At 53.3% G+C, this 13,407-nt stretch overlaps 1 protein-coding gene across 2 annotated transcripts in view; it reads right to left on the bottom strand.

The window, feature by feature from the left end:
* iars1 (isoleucyl-tRNA synthetase 1) overlaps positions 1-13,407 on the bottom strand; it is a 166,846-nt gene that overhangs the window by 20,499 nt on the left and 132,940 nt on the right. Inside the window, exons 26-27 of one of the 2 annotated variants that reach the window (XM_064967436.1) lie at positions 7,068-7,242; positions 5,186-5,298 (exon numbers count right to left, since the gene is read on the bottom strand). In XM_064967436.1, coding sequence (XP_064823508.1) covers positions 5,186-5,298; positions 7,068-7,242 — 288 coding nt within the window. Of the gene's footprint in view, positions 1-4,931; positions 5,299-7,067; positions 7,243-13,407 lie in introns of both variants that reach the window. The other variant, XM_064967435.1, reaches the window with a different exon arrangement.

The raw sequence follows: 13,407 nt of genomic DNA, 5'->3' as shown, positions 1-13,407 counted from the left end.
GTAACAGTTTAACAGAGTGGTGTGTAACAGAGTGGTGTATAACAGTATAACAGAGTGGTGTGTAACAGAGTGGTGTGTAACAGAGTGGTGTGTAACAGAGTGGTGTGTAACAGAGTGGTGTGTAACAGAGTGGTGTATAACAGAGTGGTGTGTAACAGAGTGGTGTGTAACAGAGTGGTGTGTAACAGAGTGGTGTATAACAGAGTGGTGTATAACAGAGTGGTGTATAACAGAGTGGTGTGTAACAGAGTGGTGTGTAACAGAGTGGTGTGTAACAGAGTGGTGTATAACAGAGTGGTGTATAACAGAGTGGTGTGTAACAGAGTGGTGTATAACAGAGTGGTGTATAACAGAGTGGTGTATAACAGTTTAACAGAGTGGTGTATAACAGAGTGGTGTGTAACAGAGTGGTGTATAACAGTTTAACAGAGTGGTGTATAACAGAGTGGTGTGTAAAAGAGTGGTGTATAACAGTTTAACAGAGTGGTGTATAACAGAGTGGTGTATAACAGAGTGGTGTATAACAGTTTAACAGAGTGGTGTATAACAGAGTGGTGTATAACAGAGTGGTGTGTAACAGAGTGGTGTGTAACAGAGTGGTGTGTAACAGAGTGGTGTGTAACAGTTTAACAGAGTGGTGTATAACAGTTTAACAGAGTGGTGTATAACAGAGTGGTGTATAACAGAGTGGTGTGTAACAGAGTGGTGTATAACAGTTTAACAGAGTGGTGTATAACAGAGTGGTGTATAACAGAGTGGTGTATAACAGTATAACAGAGTGGTGTATAACAGAGTGGTGTATAACAGAGTGGTGTGTAACAGAGTGGTGTGTAACAGAGTGGTGTATAACAGAGTGGTGTATAACAGAGTGGTGTATAACAGTATAACAGAGTGGTGTGTAACAGAGTGGTGTATAACAGAGTGGTGTATAACAGTATAACAGAGTGGTGTGTAACAGAGTGGTGTGTAACAGAGTGGTGTGTAACAGAGTGGTGTGTAACAGAGTGGTGTGTAACAGAGTGGTGTGTAACAGAGTGGTGTGTAACAGAGTGGTGTGTAACAGTTTAACAGAGTGGTGTATAACAGTTTAACAGAGTGGTGTATAACAGAGTGGTGTATAACAGAGTGGTGTGTAACAGAGTGGTGTATAACAGTTTAACAGAGTGGTGTATAACAGAGTGGTGTGTAACAGAGTGGTGTGTAACAGAGTGGTGTGTAACAGTATAACAGAGTGGTGTGTAACAGTATAACAGAGTGGTGTATAACAGTATAACAGAGTGGTGTGTAACAGTATAACAGAGTGGTGTGTAACAGAGTGGTGTATAACAGTTTAACAGAGTGGTGTATAACAGAGTGGTGTGTAACAGAGTGGTGTGTAACAGAGTGGTGTGTAACAGTATAACAGAGTGGTGTGTAACAGTATAACAGAGTGGTGTGTAACAGTATAACAGAGTGGTGTATAACAGTTTAACAGAGTGGTGTATAACAGAGTGGTGTGTAACAGAGTGGTGTGTAACAGAGTGGTGTGTAACAGTATAACAGAGTGGTGTGTAACAGTATAACAGAGTGGTGTGTAACAGTTTAACAGAGTGGTGTGTAACAGTATAACAGAGTGGTGTGTAACAGTATAACAGAGTGGTGTGTAACAGTATAACAGAGTGGTGTGTAACAGAGTGGTGTGTAACAGTATAACAGAGTGGTGTATAACAGAGTGGTGTGTAACAGTATAACAGAGTGGTGTATAACAGAGTGGTGTATAACAGAGTGGTGTATAACAGAGTGGTGTGTAACAGAGTGGTGTGTAACAGTATAACAGAGTGGTGTGTAACAGAGTGGTGTGTAACAGAGTGGTGTGTAACAGTATAACAGAGTGGTGTGTAACAGAGTGGTGTGTAACAGTATAACAGAGTGGTGTATAACAGAGTGGTGTGTAACAGTATAACAGAGTGGTGTATAACAGAGTGGTGTATAACAGAGTGGTGTATAACAGAGTGGTGTATAACAGAGTGGTGTATAACAGAGTGGTGTATAACAGAGTGGTGTATAACAGTATAACAGAGTGGTGTATAACAGAGTGGTGTATAACAGAGTGGTGTATAACAGTATAACAGAGTGGTGTATAACAGAGTGGTGTATAACAGAGTGGTGTGTAACAGAGTGGTGTGTAACAGTATAACTGTAATATGAATTACTATATAAATTAACAGCATCAGAATGTCTTTACAGGAGCAGACAGACAGACAGCATCTCAGAGCCCTCTACAGCAGACAGACAGACAGCATCTCATAGCCCTCTACAGCAGACAGACAGCATCTCAGAGCCCTCTACAGTAGACAGACAGACAGCATCTCAGAGCCCTCTACAGTAGACAGACAGACAGCATCTCAGCCCTCTACAGCAGACAGACAGACAGCATCTCAGAGCCCTCTACAGTAGACAGACAGACAGCATCTCAGCCCTCTACAGCAGACAGACAGCATCTCAGAGCCCTCTACAGTAGACAGACAGACAGCATCTCAGCCCTCTACAGTAGACAGACAGACAGCATCTCAGCCCTCTACAGCAGACAGACAGCATCTCAGAGCCCTCTACAGTAGACAGACAGACAGCATCTCAGCCCTCTACAGCAGACAGACAGACAGCATCTCAGCCCTCTACAGCAGACAGACAGCATCTCAGAGCCCTCTACAGTAGACAGACAGACAGCATCTCAGCCCTCTACAGCAGACAGACAGCATCTCAGAGCCCTCTACAGTAGACAGACAGCATCTCAGAGCCCTCTACAGCAGACAGACAGCATCTCAGAGCCCTCTACAGTAGACAGACAGACAGCATCTCAGAGCCCTCTACAGTAGACAGACAGACAGCATCTCAGCCCTCTACAGCAGACAGACAGCATCTCAGAGCCCTCTACAGTAGACAGACAGACAGCATCTCAGAGCCCTCTACAGTAGACAGACAGACAGCATCTCAGCCCTCTACAGCAGACAGACAGACAGCATCTCAGAGCCCTCTACAGTAGACAGACAGACAGCATCTCAGAGCCCTCTACAGCAGACAGACAGCATCTCAGAGCCCTCTACAGTAGACAGACAGACAGCATCTCAGAGCCCTCTACAGCAGACAGACAGACAGCATCTCAGAGCCCTCTACAGCAGACAGACAGCATCTCAGAGCCCTCTACAGTAGACAGACAGACAGCATCTCAGCCCTCTACAGCAGACAGACAGACAGCATCTCAGCCCTCTACAGCAGACAGACAGCATCTCAGAGCCCTCTACAGTAGACAGACAGACAGCATCTCAGAGCCCTCTACAGCAGACAGACAGCATCTCAGAGCCCTCTACAGTAGACAGACAGACAGCATCTCAGAGCCCTCTACAGTAGACAGACAGACAGCATCTCAGCCCTCTACAGCAGACAGACAGACAGCATCTCAGAGCCCTCTACAGTAGACAGACAGACAGCATCTCAGAGCCCTCTACAGCAGACAGACAGCATCTCAGCCCTCTACAGCAGACAGACAGCATCTCAGAGCCCTCTACAGTAGACAGACAGACAGCATCTCAGAGCCCTCTACAGCAGACAGACAAACAGCATCTCAGCCCTCTACAGCAGACAGACAGACAGCATCTCAGAGCCCTCTACAGCAGACAGACAGCATCTCAGAGCCCTCTACAGCAGACAGACAGACAGCATCTCAGCCCTCTACAGCAGACAGACAGCATCTCAGAGCCCTCTACAGCAGACAGACAGCATCCCAGCCCTCTACAGCAGACAGACAGCATCTCAGAGCCCTCTACAGCAGACAGACAGCATCTCAGAGCCCTCTACAGCAGACAGACAGCATCTCAGAACCATCTACAGTAGACAGACAGACAGCATCTCAGAGCCCTCTAAAACAGACAGACAGCATCTCAGAACCCTCTACAGCAGACAGACAGCATCTCAGAGCCCTTTACAGCAGACAGACAGCATCTCAAAGCCCTCTACAGCAGACAGACAGCATCTCAGCCCTCTACAGCAGACAGACAGACAGCATCTCAGAACCCTCTACAGTAGACAGACAGACAGCATCTCAGAGCCCTCTACAGCAGACAGACAGCATCTCAGAGCCCTTTACAGCAGACAGACAGCATCTCAGAGCACTCTACAGCAGACAGACAGCATCTCAGAGCCCTCTACAGCAGACAGACAGCATCTCAGAGCCCTCTACAGCAGACAGACAGACAGCATCCCAGCCCTCTACAGCAGACAGACAGACAGCATCTCAGAGCCCTCTACAGCAGACAGACAGCATCTCAGAGCCCTCTACAGCAGACAGACAGCATCTCAGCCCTCTACAGCAGACAGACAGCATCCCAGCGCTCTACAGCAGACAGACAGCATCTCAGAGCCCTCTACAGCAGACAGACAGCATCTCAGAGCCCTCTACAGCAGACAGACAGCATCTCAGAGCCCTCTACAGCAGACAGACAGACAGCAGCTGTACTATATGGTTGGGGGAACACTGATTAGAGACATGTGCCTCTGGGGGAGTTGAGACACGCTGACTGGTGGCTGCTGGCTGCTACTAAAGGCATGAAATGACTTAATACAAGCACATTAACACCCGTCTACATGGGAACACGGTGCATAGAGACAGTGGGACACAGAAGCAACAGGAAGGTAGGTTCAGATGATTCGGCAATATGACTGTCCTCTAGCACTGAGAGGTACTAGAAATACACCAGTAACATTTATGCCACATAATGTAATACAGTCGTTATTTTATCATGTCCCGTTTGAATGCTCAAATCGACGATTTGTTTAAAAAAAAAACACATTTGCAAGCGTTTGATATTGTTCCGTTTATTCCAGTTGTCCCAAATGAGCACATCCTCCCGAATGTCTCCCCCCACCCCCACCAGCCTCCACTGCGTGGTACCCACCTGTGAGTCAGAATGGGCCTCGTACTGCGTCGCTGAGCCAGAGGTCTGGTTGAAGCTGTGTGTGTGTGTGTGTGTGTGTGTGTGTGTGTGTGTGTGTGTGTGTGTGTGTGTGTGTGTGTGTGTGTGTGTGTGTGTGTGTGTGTGTGTGTGTGTGTGTGCCTGTGAGTCAGAATGGGCCTTGTACTGTGTCGCTGAGCCAGAGGTCTGGTTGAAGCTGTGTGTGTGTGTGTGTGTGTGTGTGTGTGTGTGTGTACCTGTGAGTCAGAATGGGCCTCGTACTGCGTCGCTGAGCCAGAGGTCTGGTTGAAGCTGTACATCAACCTCAGGTCTTCCTCATGAAGCTCCTGACCGTCCACCACGATGGAGCCTGGCGGGAAACGCACAGAGTTTGTTAATCAATCAATCAAATCAATCAAATGTATAAAGCCGTCCACCACAAAAGGAACCTGTGTAGACAATACAGATGACACACACACACAAAGCTAAATTTCCCAGAATTCCTAGATGGAAGAGTCCTGGAATTAGCTGGGAATGAGCAGAAAATCCATGAATCTTCCAACCAGTATTTCTGGAAAACCTGGGAAATGGGGAAAGTTACCGGGAATTTGCAACCCCAGACTCAGAAAAGACCCAGGAGGTAGTTCTGACCATGTGGAGACCAGGGAAAACTCTGGTTTCTAGTTACAAGACGAACACAACACACACACACTAATCACAGATATACATGCTTAAAAAAATAAAAATGAATCTAAGTCTTAGAGTGTAGGGTTCAGTGTGTGTGTGTGTAGGGTTTCTAGGGATCAGTGTGTGTGTGTGTAGGGTTTCTAGGGTTCAGTGTGTGTGTGTGTAGGATTCAGTGTGTGTGTGTAAGGCGTAGGGTTCAGTGTGTGTGTGTGTAGGGCGTAGGGTTCAGTGTGTGTGTGTAGGGTGTAGGGTTCAGTGTGTGTGTGTGTGTAGGGTTCAGTGTGTGTGTGTGTGTAGGGTTCAGTGTGTGTGTGTAGGGTTTCTAGGGTTCAGTGTGTGTGTGTGTAGGATTCAGTGTGTGTGTGTAAGGCGTAGGGTTCAGTGTGTGTGTGTAGGGCGTAGGGTTCAGTGTGTGTGTGTGTGTGTGTGTAGGGTTCAGTGTGTGTGTGTAGGGTTTCTAGGGTTCAGTGTGTGTGTGTGTAGGATTCAGTGTGTGTGTAAGGCGTAGGGTTCAGTGTGTGTGTGTAGGGCGTAGGGTTCAGTGTGTGTGTGTAGGGCGTAGGGTTCAGTGTGTGTGTGTAGGGCGTAGGGTTCAGTGTGTGTGTGTAGGGCGTAGGGTTCAGAGTGTGTGTGTAGGACGTAGGGTTCAGAGTGTGTGTGTGTGTGTAGGGCTCAGTGTGTGTGTGTGTGTAGGGTTCAGTGTGTGTGTGTGTGTGTAGGGTTCAGTGTGTGTGTGTGTGTGTGTAGGGTTCAGTGTGTGTGTGTGTGTGTAGGGTTCAGTGTGTGTGTGTGTGTGTAGGGTTCAGTGTGTGTGTGTGTAGGGTTCAGTGTGTGTGTGTGTAGGGTTCAGTGTGTGTGTGTGTGTGTGTGTGTGTGTGTGTAGGGTTCAGTGTGTGTGTGTGTGTGTGTGTGTAGGGTTCAGTGTGTGTGTGTGTGTGTGTGTGTGTAGGGTTCAGTGTGTGTGTGTGTGTGTGGTTCAGTGTGTGTGTGTGTGTGTGTGTGTGGTTCAGTGTGTGTGTGTGTGTGTGTGTGGTTCAGTGTGTGTGTGTGTGTGTGTGTGTGTGTGTGTGTGTGTGTGTGTGTGTGTGTAGGGTTCAGTGTGTGTGTGTGTGTGTGTGTGTGTGTGTGTGTGTGTGTGTGTGTGTGTGTGTGTGTGTGTGTGTGTAAAGCATAGGGATTACTATCCCAAGTGGACCACGGTTATTAACAGCTACCTCCCACCATGCAACAGGAGAACCTCTATATAGTACTCTCGTCAGTAAAACAAATGTGTTTCACTGGGCGGCAATCAGAGGACCGTCCAACCTCCTACGCAGGTACAGAAAAAAGGTTTTGACCTCAAGAGTGCTGTGGGATTTAGGAGGGGTGAGATGTGTTCCAATCAGAGGTACATTTAACAGACAGACCGTTCCACTGCCCCCCCCCCCCCCCCCGTTTCCCTGCCCCCCCTACCAGTCTTCTGGAAGGTCTCCAGCTGTTCGCTCTTCAGTTCTTTAATGGAAGCCGTAATGGATTTGAAGGCTCCTTTCAGCCTCTTTCCCAGCACCATGTGGTCCGGTTCAGCCCGCAGGCTGATGCCGTACTTGTCTTTGTCCGTGGACAAGGTCAACTGGCGGACATTCAACTCCTGAGAGAAAAGAGAAAGGGGAAGAGAGGAGGGGGGTTTTACTGCCTTGCTCGCCCCCCCCCCCCAAAAAAAAGAAAACACAACATACTATTTTGCAGGCTTCGTCACCAGATTATTTTTTGTTCTTGGACCTTGGGATTTGAACCAGCGACTCTCTGGTTGTCCTGAACGCTACATGAAGATAACTGTTGTTTCCTCTACCATCACAGTGTTCTGTGTATATTAGGTCCGCAGAGTCTCCGCTAATAAAACGTGCTTCATAAAGCGAGAGCACATGGTTCTGGCATCTCCTTCATCTCAGACGGAACAACGCGGTCATCAACCATCGGTCTGTTCAGATACACAGCGGAGGGAAGTGGTGGTGACTGCTGGTCGCAACAACCAGGACAGGACTAGAACAACCTCCTGCTCTGTACCCGGCAACAATCAACACCGTCAGATCGGTGGAAACACAAAATGCATGCTTCTGTGTGTGTGTGTGTGTGTGTGTGTGTGTGTGTGTGTGTGTGTGTGTGTGTGTGTGTGTGTGTGTGTGTGTGTGTGTGTGTGTGAGAATTACATCTCATGCATGCTCGTGCCCTCTAAGATCCAGAAAAGTGAAAGGTAGTGTACTGTGTGTGTGTGTGAGTGTGTTAGTGTGTGAGTGTGTTAGTGTGTGAGAGAGTGTGTGTGTCACAAAAACGTAGTGAGGGATGGATCAGTCCGAGCCACAGAGCAGCAGATTATTTTTTCCGTGTCTCTGACCCAGCCAGGCACCTTTCAGCCCAGCGCCCCACATCACCCTGGTCTCTTTATCAACATCCTGTCTGGCCTGGTGCTGGGGTTAGGGCTGGGTGGTGGAGGACAACAGGTTGGGGTTAGGGCTGGGTGGTGGAGGACAACAGGTTGGGGTTAGGGATGGGTGGTGAAGGACAACAGGTTGGGGTTAGGGCTGGGTGGTGGAGGACAACAGGTTGGGGTTAGGGCTGGGTGGTGGAGGACAACAGGTTGGGGTTAGGGCTGGGTGGTGGAGGACAACAGGTTGGGGTTAGGGCTGGGTGGTGGAGGACAACAGGTTGGGGTTAGGGCTGGGTGGTGGAGGACAACAGGTTGGGGTTAGGGATGGGTGGTGGAGGACAACAGGTTGGGGTTAGGGCTGGGTGGTGGAGGACAACAGGTTGGGGTTAGGGCTGGGTGGTGGAGGACAACAGGCTGGGGTTAGGGATGGGTGGTGGAGGACAACAGGTTGGGGTTAGGGATGGGTGGGGAAGGACAACAGGTTGGGGTTAGGGATGGGTGGGGAAGGACAACAGGTTGGGGTTAGGGCTGGGTGGTGGAGGACAACAGGTTGGGGTTAGGGCTGGGTGGTGGAGGACAACAGGTTGGGGTTAGGGATGGGTGGTGGAGGACAACAGGTTGGGGTTAGGGCTGGGTGGTGGAGGACAACAGGTTGGGGTTAGGGCTGGGTGGTGGAGGACAACAGGTTGGGGTTAGGGCTGGGTGGTGGAGGACAACAGGTTGGGGTTAGGGCTGGGTGGTGGAGGACAACAGGCTGGGGTTAGGGCTGGGTGGTGGAGGACAACAGGTTGGGGTTAGGGCTGGGTGGTGGAGGACAACAGGTTGGGGTTAGGGCTGGGTGGTGGAGGACAACAGGTTGGGGTTAGGGCTGGGTGGTGGAGGACAACAGGTTGGGGTTAGGGCTGGGTGGTGGAGGACAACAGGTTGGGGTTAGGGCTGGGTGGTGGAGGACAACAGGTTGGGGTTAGGGCTGGGTGGTGGAGGACAACAGGTTGGGGTTAGGGCTGGGTGGTGGAGGACAACAGGTTGGGGTTAGGGCTGGGTGGTGGAGGACAACAGGTTGGGGTTAGGGCTGGGTGGTGGAGGACAACAGGCTGGGGTTAGGGCTGGGTGGTGGAGGACAACAGGTTGGGGTTAGGGCTGGGTGGTGGAGGACAACAGGTTGGGGTTAGGGCAGGGGGTGGTGGAGGACAACAGGTTGGGGTTAGGGATGGGTGGTGGAGGACAACAGGTTGGGGTTAGGGCTGGGTGGTGGAGGACAACAGGTTGGGGTTAGGGCTGGGTGGTGGAGGACAACAGGTTGGGGTTAGGGCTGGGTGGTGGAGGACAACAGGTTGGGGTTAGGGCTGGGTGGTGGAGGACAACAGGTTGGGGTTAGGGCTGGGTGGTGGAGGACAACAGGTTGGGGTTAGGGATGGGTGGTGAAGGACAACAGGTTGGGGTTAGGGCTGGGTGGTGGAGGACAACAGGTTGGGGTTAGGGCTGGGTGGTGGAGGACAACAGGTTGGGGTTAGGGCTGGGTGGTGGAGGACAACAGGTTGGGGTTAGGGCTGGGTGGTGGAGGACAACAGGTTGGGGTTAGGGCTGGGTGGTGGAGGACAACAGGTTGGGGTTAGGGATGGGTGGTGGAGGACAACAGGTTGGGGTTAGGGCTGGGTGGTGGAGGACAACAGGTTGGGGTTAGGGCTGGGTGGTGGAGGACAACAGGCTGGGGTTAGGGATGGGTGGTGGAGGACAACAGGTTGGGGTTAGGGATGGGTGGGGAAGGACAACAGGTTGGGGTTAGGGATGGGTGGGGAAGGACAACAGGTTGGGGTTAGGGCTGGGTGGTGGAGGACAACAGGTTGGGGTTAGGGCTGGGTGGTGGAGGACAACAGGTTGGGGTTAGGGATGGGTGGTGGAGGACAACAGGTTGGGGTTAGGGCTGGGTGGTGGAGGACAACAGGTTTAGGGGGGTGGTGGAGGACAACAGGTTGGGGTTAGGGCTGGGTGGTGGAGGACAACAGGCTGGGGTTAGGGATGGGTGGTGGAGGACAACAGGTTGGGGTTAGGGCTGGGTGGTGGAGGACAACAGGCTGGGGTTAGGGCTGGGTGGTGGAGGACAACAGGTTGGGGTTAGGGCTGGGTGGTGGAGGACAACAGGTTGGGGTTAGGGCTGGGTGGTGGAGGACAACAGGTTGGGGTTAGGGCTGGGTGGTGGAGGACAACAGGTTGGGGTTAGGGCTGGGTGGTGGAGGACAACAGGTTGGGGTTAGGGCTGGGTGGTGGAGGACAACAGGTTGGGGTTAGGGCTGGGTGGTGGAGGACAACAGGTTGGGGTTAGGGCTGGGTGGTGGAGGACAACAGGTTGGGGTTAGGGCAGGGTGGTGGAGGACAACAGGTTGGGGTTAGGGATGGGTGGTGGAGGACAACAGGTTGGGGTTAGGGCTGGGTGGTGGAGGACAACAGGTTGGGGTTAGGGCTGGGTGGTGGAGGACAACAGGTTGGGGTTAGGGCTGGGTGGTGGAGGACAACAGGTTGGGGTTAGGGCTGGGTGGTGGAGGACAACAGGTTGGGGTTAGGGCTGGGTGGTGGAGGACAACAGGTTGGGGTTAGGGCTGGGTGGTGGAGGACAACAGGCTGGGGTTAGGGCTGGGTGGTGAAGGACAACAGGTTGGGGTTAGGGCTGGAGGACAACAGGTTGGGGTTAGGGCTGGGTGGTGGAGGACAACAGGTTGGGGTTAGGGATGGGTGGTGGAGGACAACAGGTTGGGGTTAGGGCTGGGTGGTGGAGGACAACAGGTTGGGGTTAGGGCTGGGTGGTGGAGGACAACAGGTTGGGGTTAGGGATGGGTGGGGAAGGACAACAGGTTGGGGTTAGGGATGGGTGGGGAAGGACAACAGGTTGGGGTTAGGGCTGGGTGGTGGAGGACAACAGGTTGGGGTTAGGGCTGGGTGGTGGAGGACAACAGGTTGGGGTTAGGGCTGGGTGGTGGAGGACAACAGGTTGGGGTTAGGGATGGGTGGTGGAGGACAACAGGTTGGGGTTAGGGATGGGTGGGGAAGGACAACAGGTTGGGGTTATGGGTGGGGATGGGTGGGTGGAGGACAACAGGTTGGGGTTAGGGCTGGGTGGTGGAGGACAACAGGTTGGGGTTAGGGCTGGGTGGTGGAGGACAACAGGTTGGGGTTAGGGCAGGGTGGTGGAGGACAACAGGTTGGGGTTAGGGCTGGGTGGTGGAGGACAACAGGTTGGGGTTAGGGCTGGGTGGTGGAGGACAACAGGTTGGGGTTAGGGCTGGGTGGTGGAGGACAACAGGTTGGGGTTAGGGCTGGGTGGTGGAGGACAACAGGTTGGGGTTAGGGCTGGGTGGTGGAGGACAACAGGTTGGGGTTAGGGCTGGGTGGTGGAGGACAACAGGTTGGGGTTAGGGCTGGGTGGTGGAGGACAACAGGTTGGGGTTAGGGATGGGTGGGGAAGGACAACAGGTTGGGGGGTTAGGGAAGGACAACAGGTTGGGGTGGTGGAGGACAACAGGTTGGGGTTAGGGCTGGGTGGTGGAGGACAACAGGTTGGGGTTAGGGCTGGGTGGTGGAGGACAACAGGTTGGGGTTAGGGCTGGGTGGTGGAGGACAACAGGTTGGGGTTAGGGCTGGGTGGTGGAGGACAACAGGTTGGGGTTAGGGCTGGGTGGTGGAGGACAACAGGTTGGGGTTAGGGCTGGGTGGTGGAGGACAACAGGCTGGGGTTAGGGCAGGGTGGTGGAGGACAACAGGTTGGGGTTAGGGCTGGGTGGTGGAGGACAACAGGTTGGGGTTAGGGGGTTAGGGCAGGTTGGGGTGGGGGGTGGAGGACAACAGGTTGGGGTTAGGGCAGGGTGGTGGAGGACAACAGGTTGGGGTTAGGGCTGGGTGGTGGAGGACAACAGGTTGGGGTTAGGGCAGGGTGGTGGAGGACAACAGGTTGGGGTTAGGGCAGGGTGGTGGAGGACAACAGGTTGGGGTTAGGGCTGGGTGGTGGAGGACAACAGGTTGGGGTTAGGGCTGGGTGGTGGAGGACAACAGGTTGGGGTTAGGGCTGGGTGGTGGAGGACAACAGGTTGGGGTTAGGGCTGGGTGGTGGAGGACAACAGGTTGGGGTTAGGGCTGGGTGGTGGAGGACAACAGGTTGGGGTTAGGGCTGGGTGGTGGAGGACAACAGGTTGGGGTTAGGGCTGGGTGGTGGAGGACAACAGGATGGGGAGGGCTGGGTGGTGGAGGACAACAGGTTGGGGTTAGGGCTGGGTGGTGGAGGACAACAGGTTGGGGTTAGGGCTGGGTGGTGGAGGACAACAGGTTGGGGTTAGGGCTGGGTGGTGGAGGACAACAGGTTGGGGTTAGGGCTGGGTGGTGGAGGACAACAGGTTGGAGGACTGGGTGGTGGAGGACAACAGGTTGGGGTTAGGGCTGGGTGGTGGAGGACAACAGGTTGGGGTTAGGGCTGGGTGGTGGAGGACAACAGGTTGGGGTTAGGGCTGGGTGGTGGAGGACAACAGGTTGGGGTTAGGGCTGGGTGGTGGAGGACAACAGGTTGGGGTTAGGGCTGGGTGGTGGAGGACAACAGGTTGGGGTTAGGGCTGGGTGGTGGAGGACAACAGGTTGGGGTTAGGGCTGGGTGGTGGAGGACAACAGGTTGGGGTTAGGGCTGGGTGGTGGAGGACAACAGGTTGGGGTTAGGGCTGGGTGGTGGAGGACAACAGGTTGGGGTTAGGGCTGGGTGGTGGAGGACAACAGGTTGGGGTTAGGGCTGGGTGGTGGAGGACAACAGGTTGGGGTTAGGGCTGGGTGGTGGAGGACAACAGGTTGGGGTTAGGGCTGGGTGGTGGAGGACAACAGGTTGGGGTTAGGGCTGGGTGGTGGAGGACAACAGGTTGGGGTTAGGGCTGGGTGGTGGAGGACAACAGGTTGGGGTTAGGGCTGGGTGGTGGAGGACAACAGGTTGGGGTTAGGGATGGGTGGTGGAGGACAACAGGTTGGGGTTAGGGCTGGGTGGTGGAGGACAACAGGTTGGGGTTAGGGATGGGTGGTGGAGGACAGCAGGTTGGGGTTAGGGCTGGGTGGTGAAGGACAACAGGTTGGGGTTAGGGCTGGGTGGTGAAGGACAACAGGTTGGGGTTAGGGGGGAGGACAACAGGTTGGGGTTAGGGCTGGGTGGTGGAGGACAACAGGTTGGGGTTAGGGCTGGGTGGTGGAGGACAACAGGTTGGGGTTAGGGCTGGGTGGTGGAGGACAACAGGTTGGGGTTAGGGCTGGGTGGTGGAGGACAACAGGTTGGGGTTAGGGCTGGGTGGTGGAGGACAACAGGTTGGGGTTAGGGATGGGTGGTGGAGGACAACAGGTTGGGGTTAGGGATGGGTGGTGGAGGACAAC

This window comes from Oncorhynchus masou, chromosome 6, assembly GCF_036934945.1.
Source record: "Oncorhynchus masou masou isolate Uvic2021 chromosome 6, UVic_Omas_1.1, whole genome shotgun sequence".
Lineage (NCBI taxonomy): Eukaryota > Metazoa > Chordata > Actinopteri > Salmoniformes > Salmonidae > Oncorhynchus > Oncorhynchus masou.
Note: the sequence above shows the minus strand (reverse complement) of the source record. Positions and strands in the feature narration are given on the sequence as shown.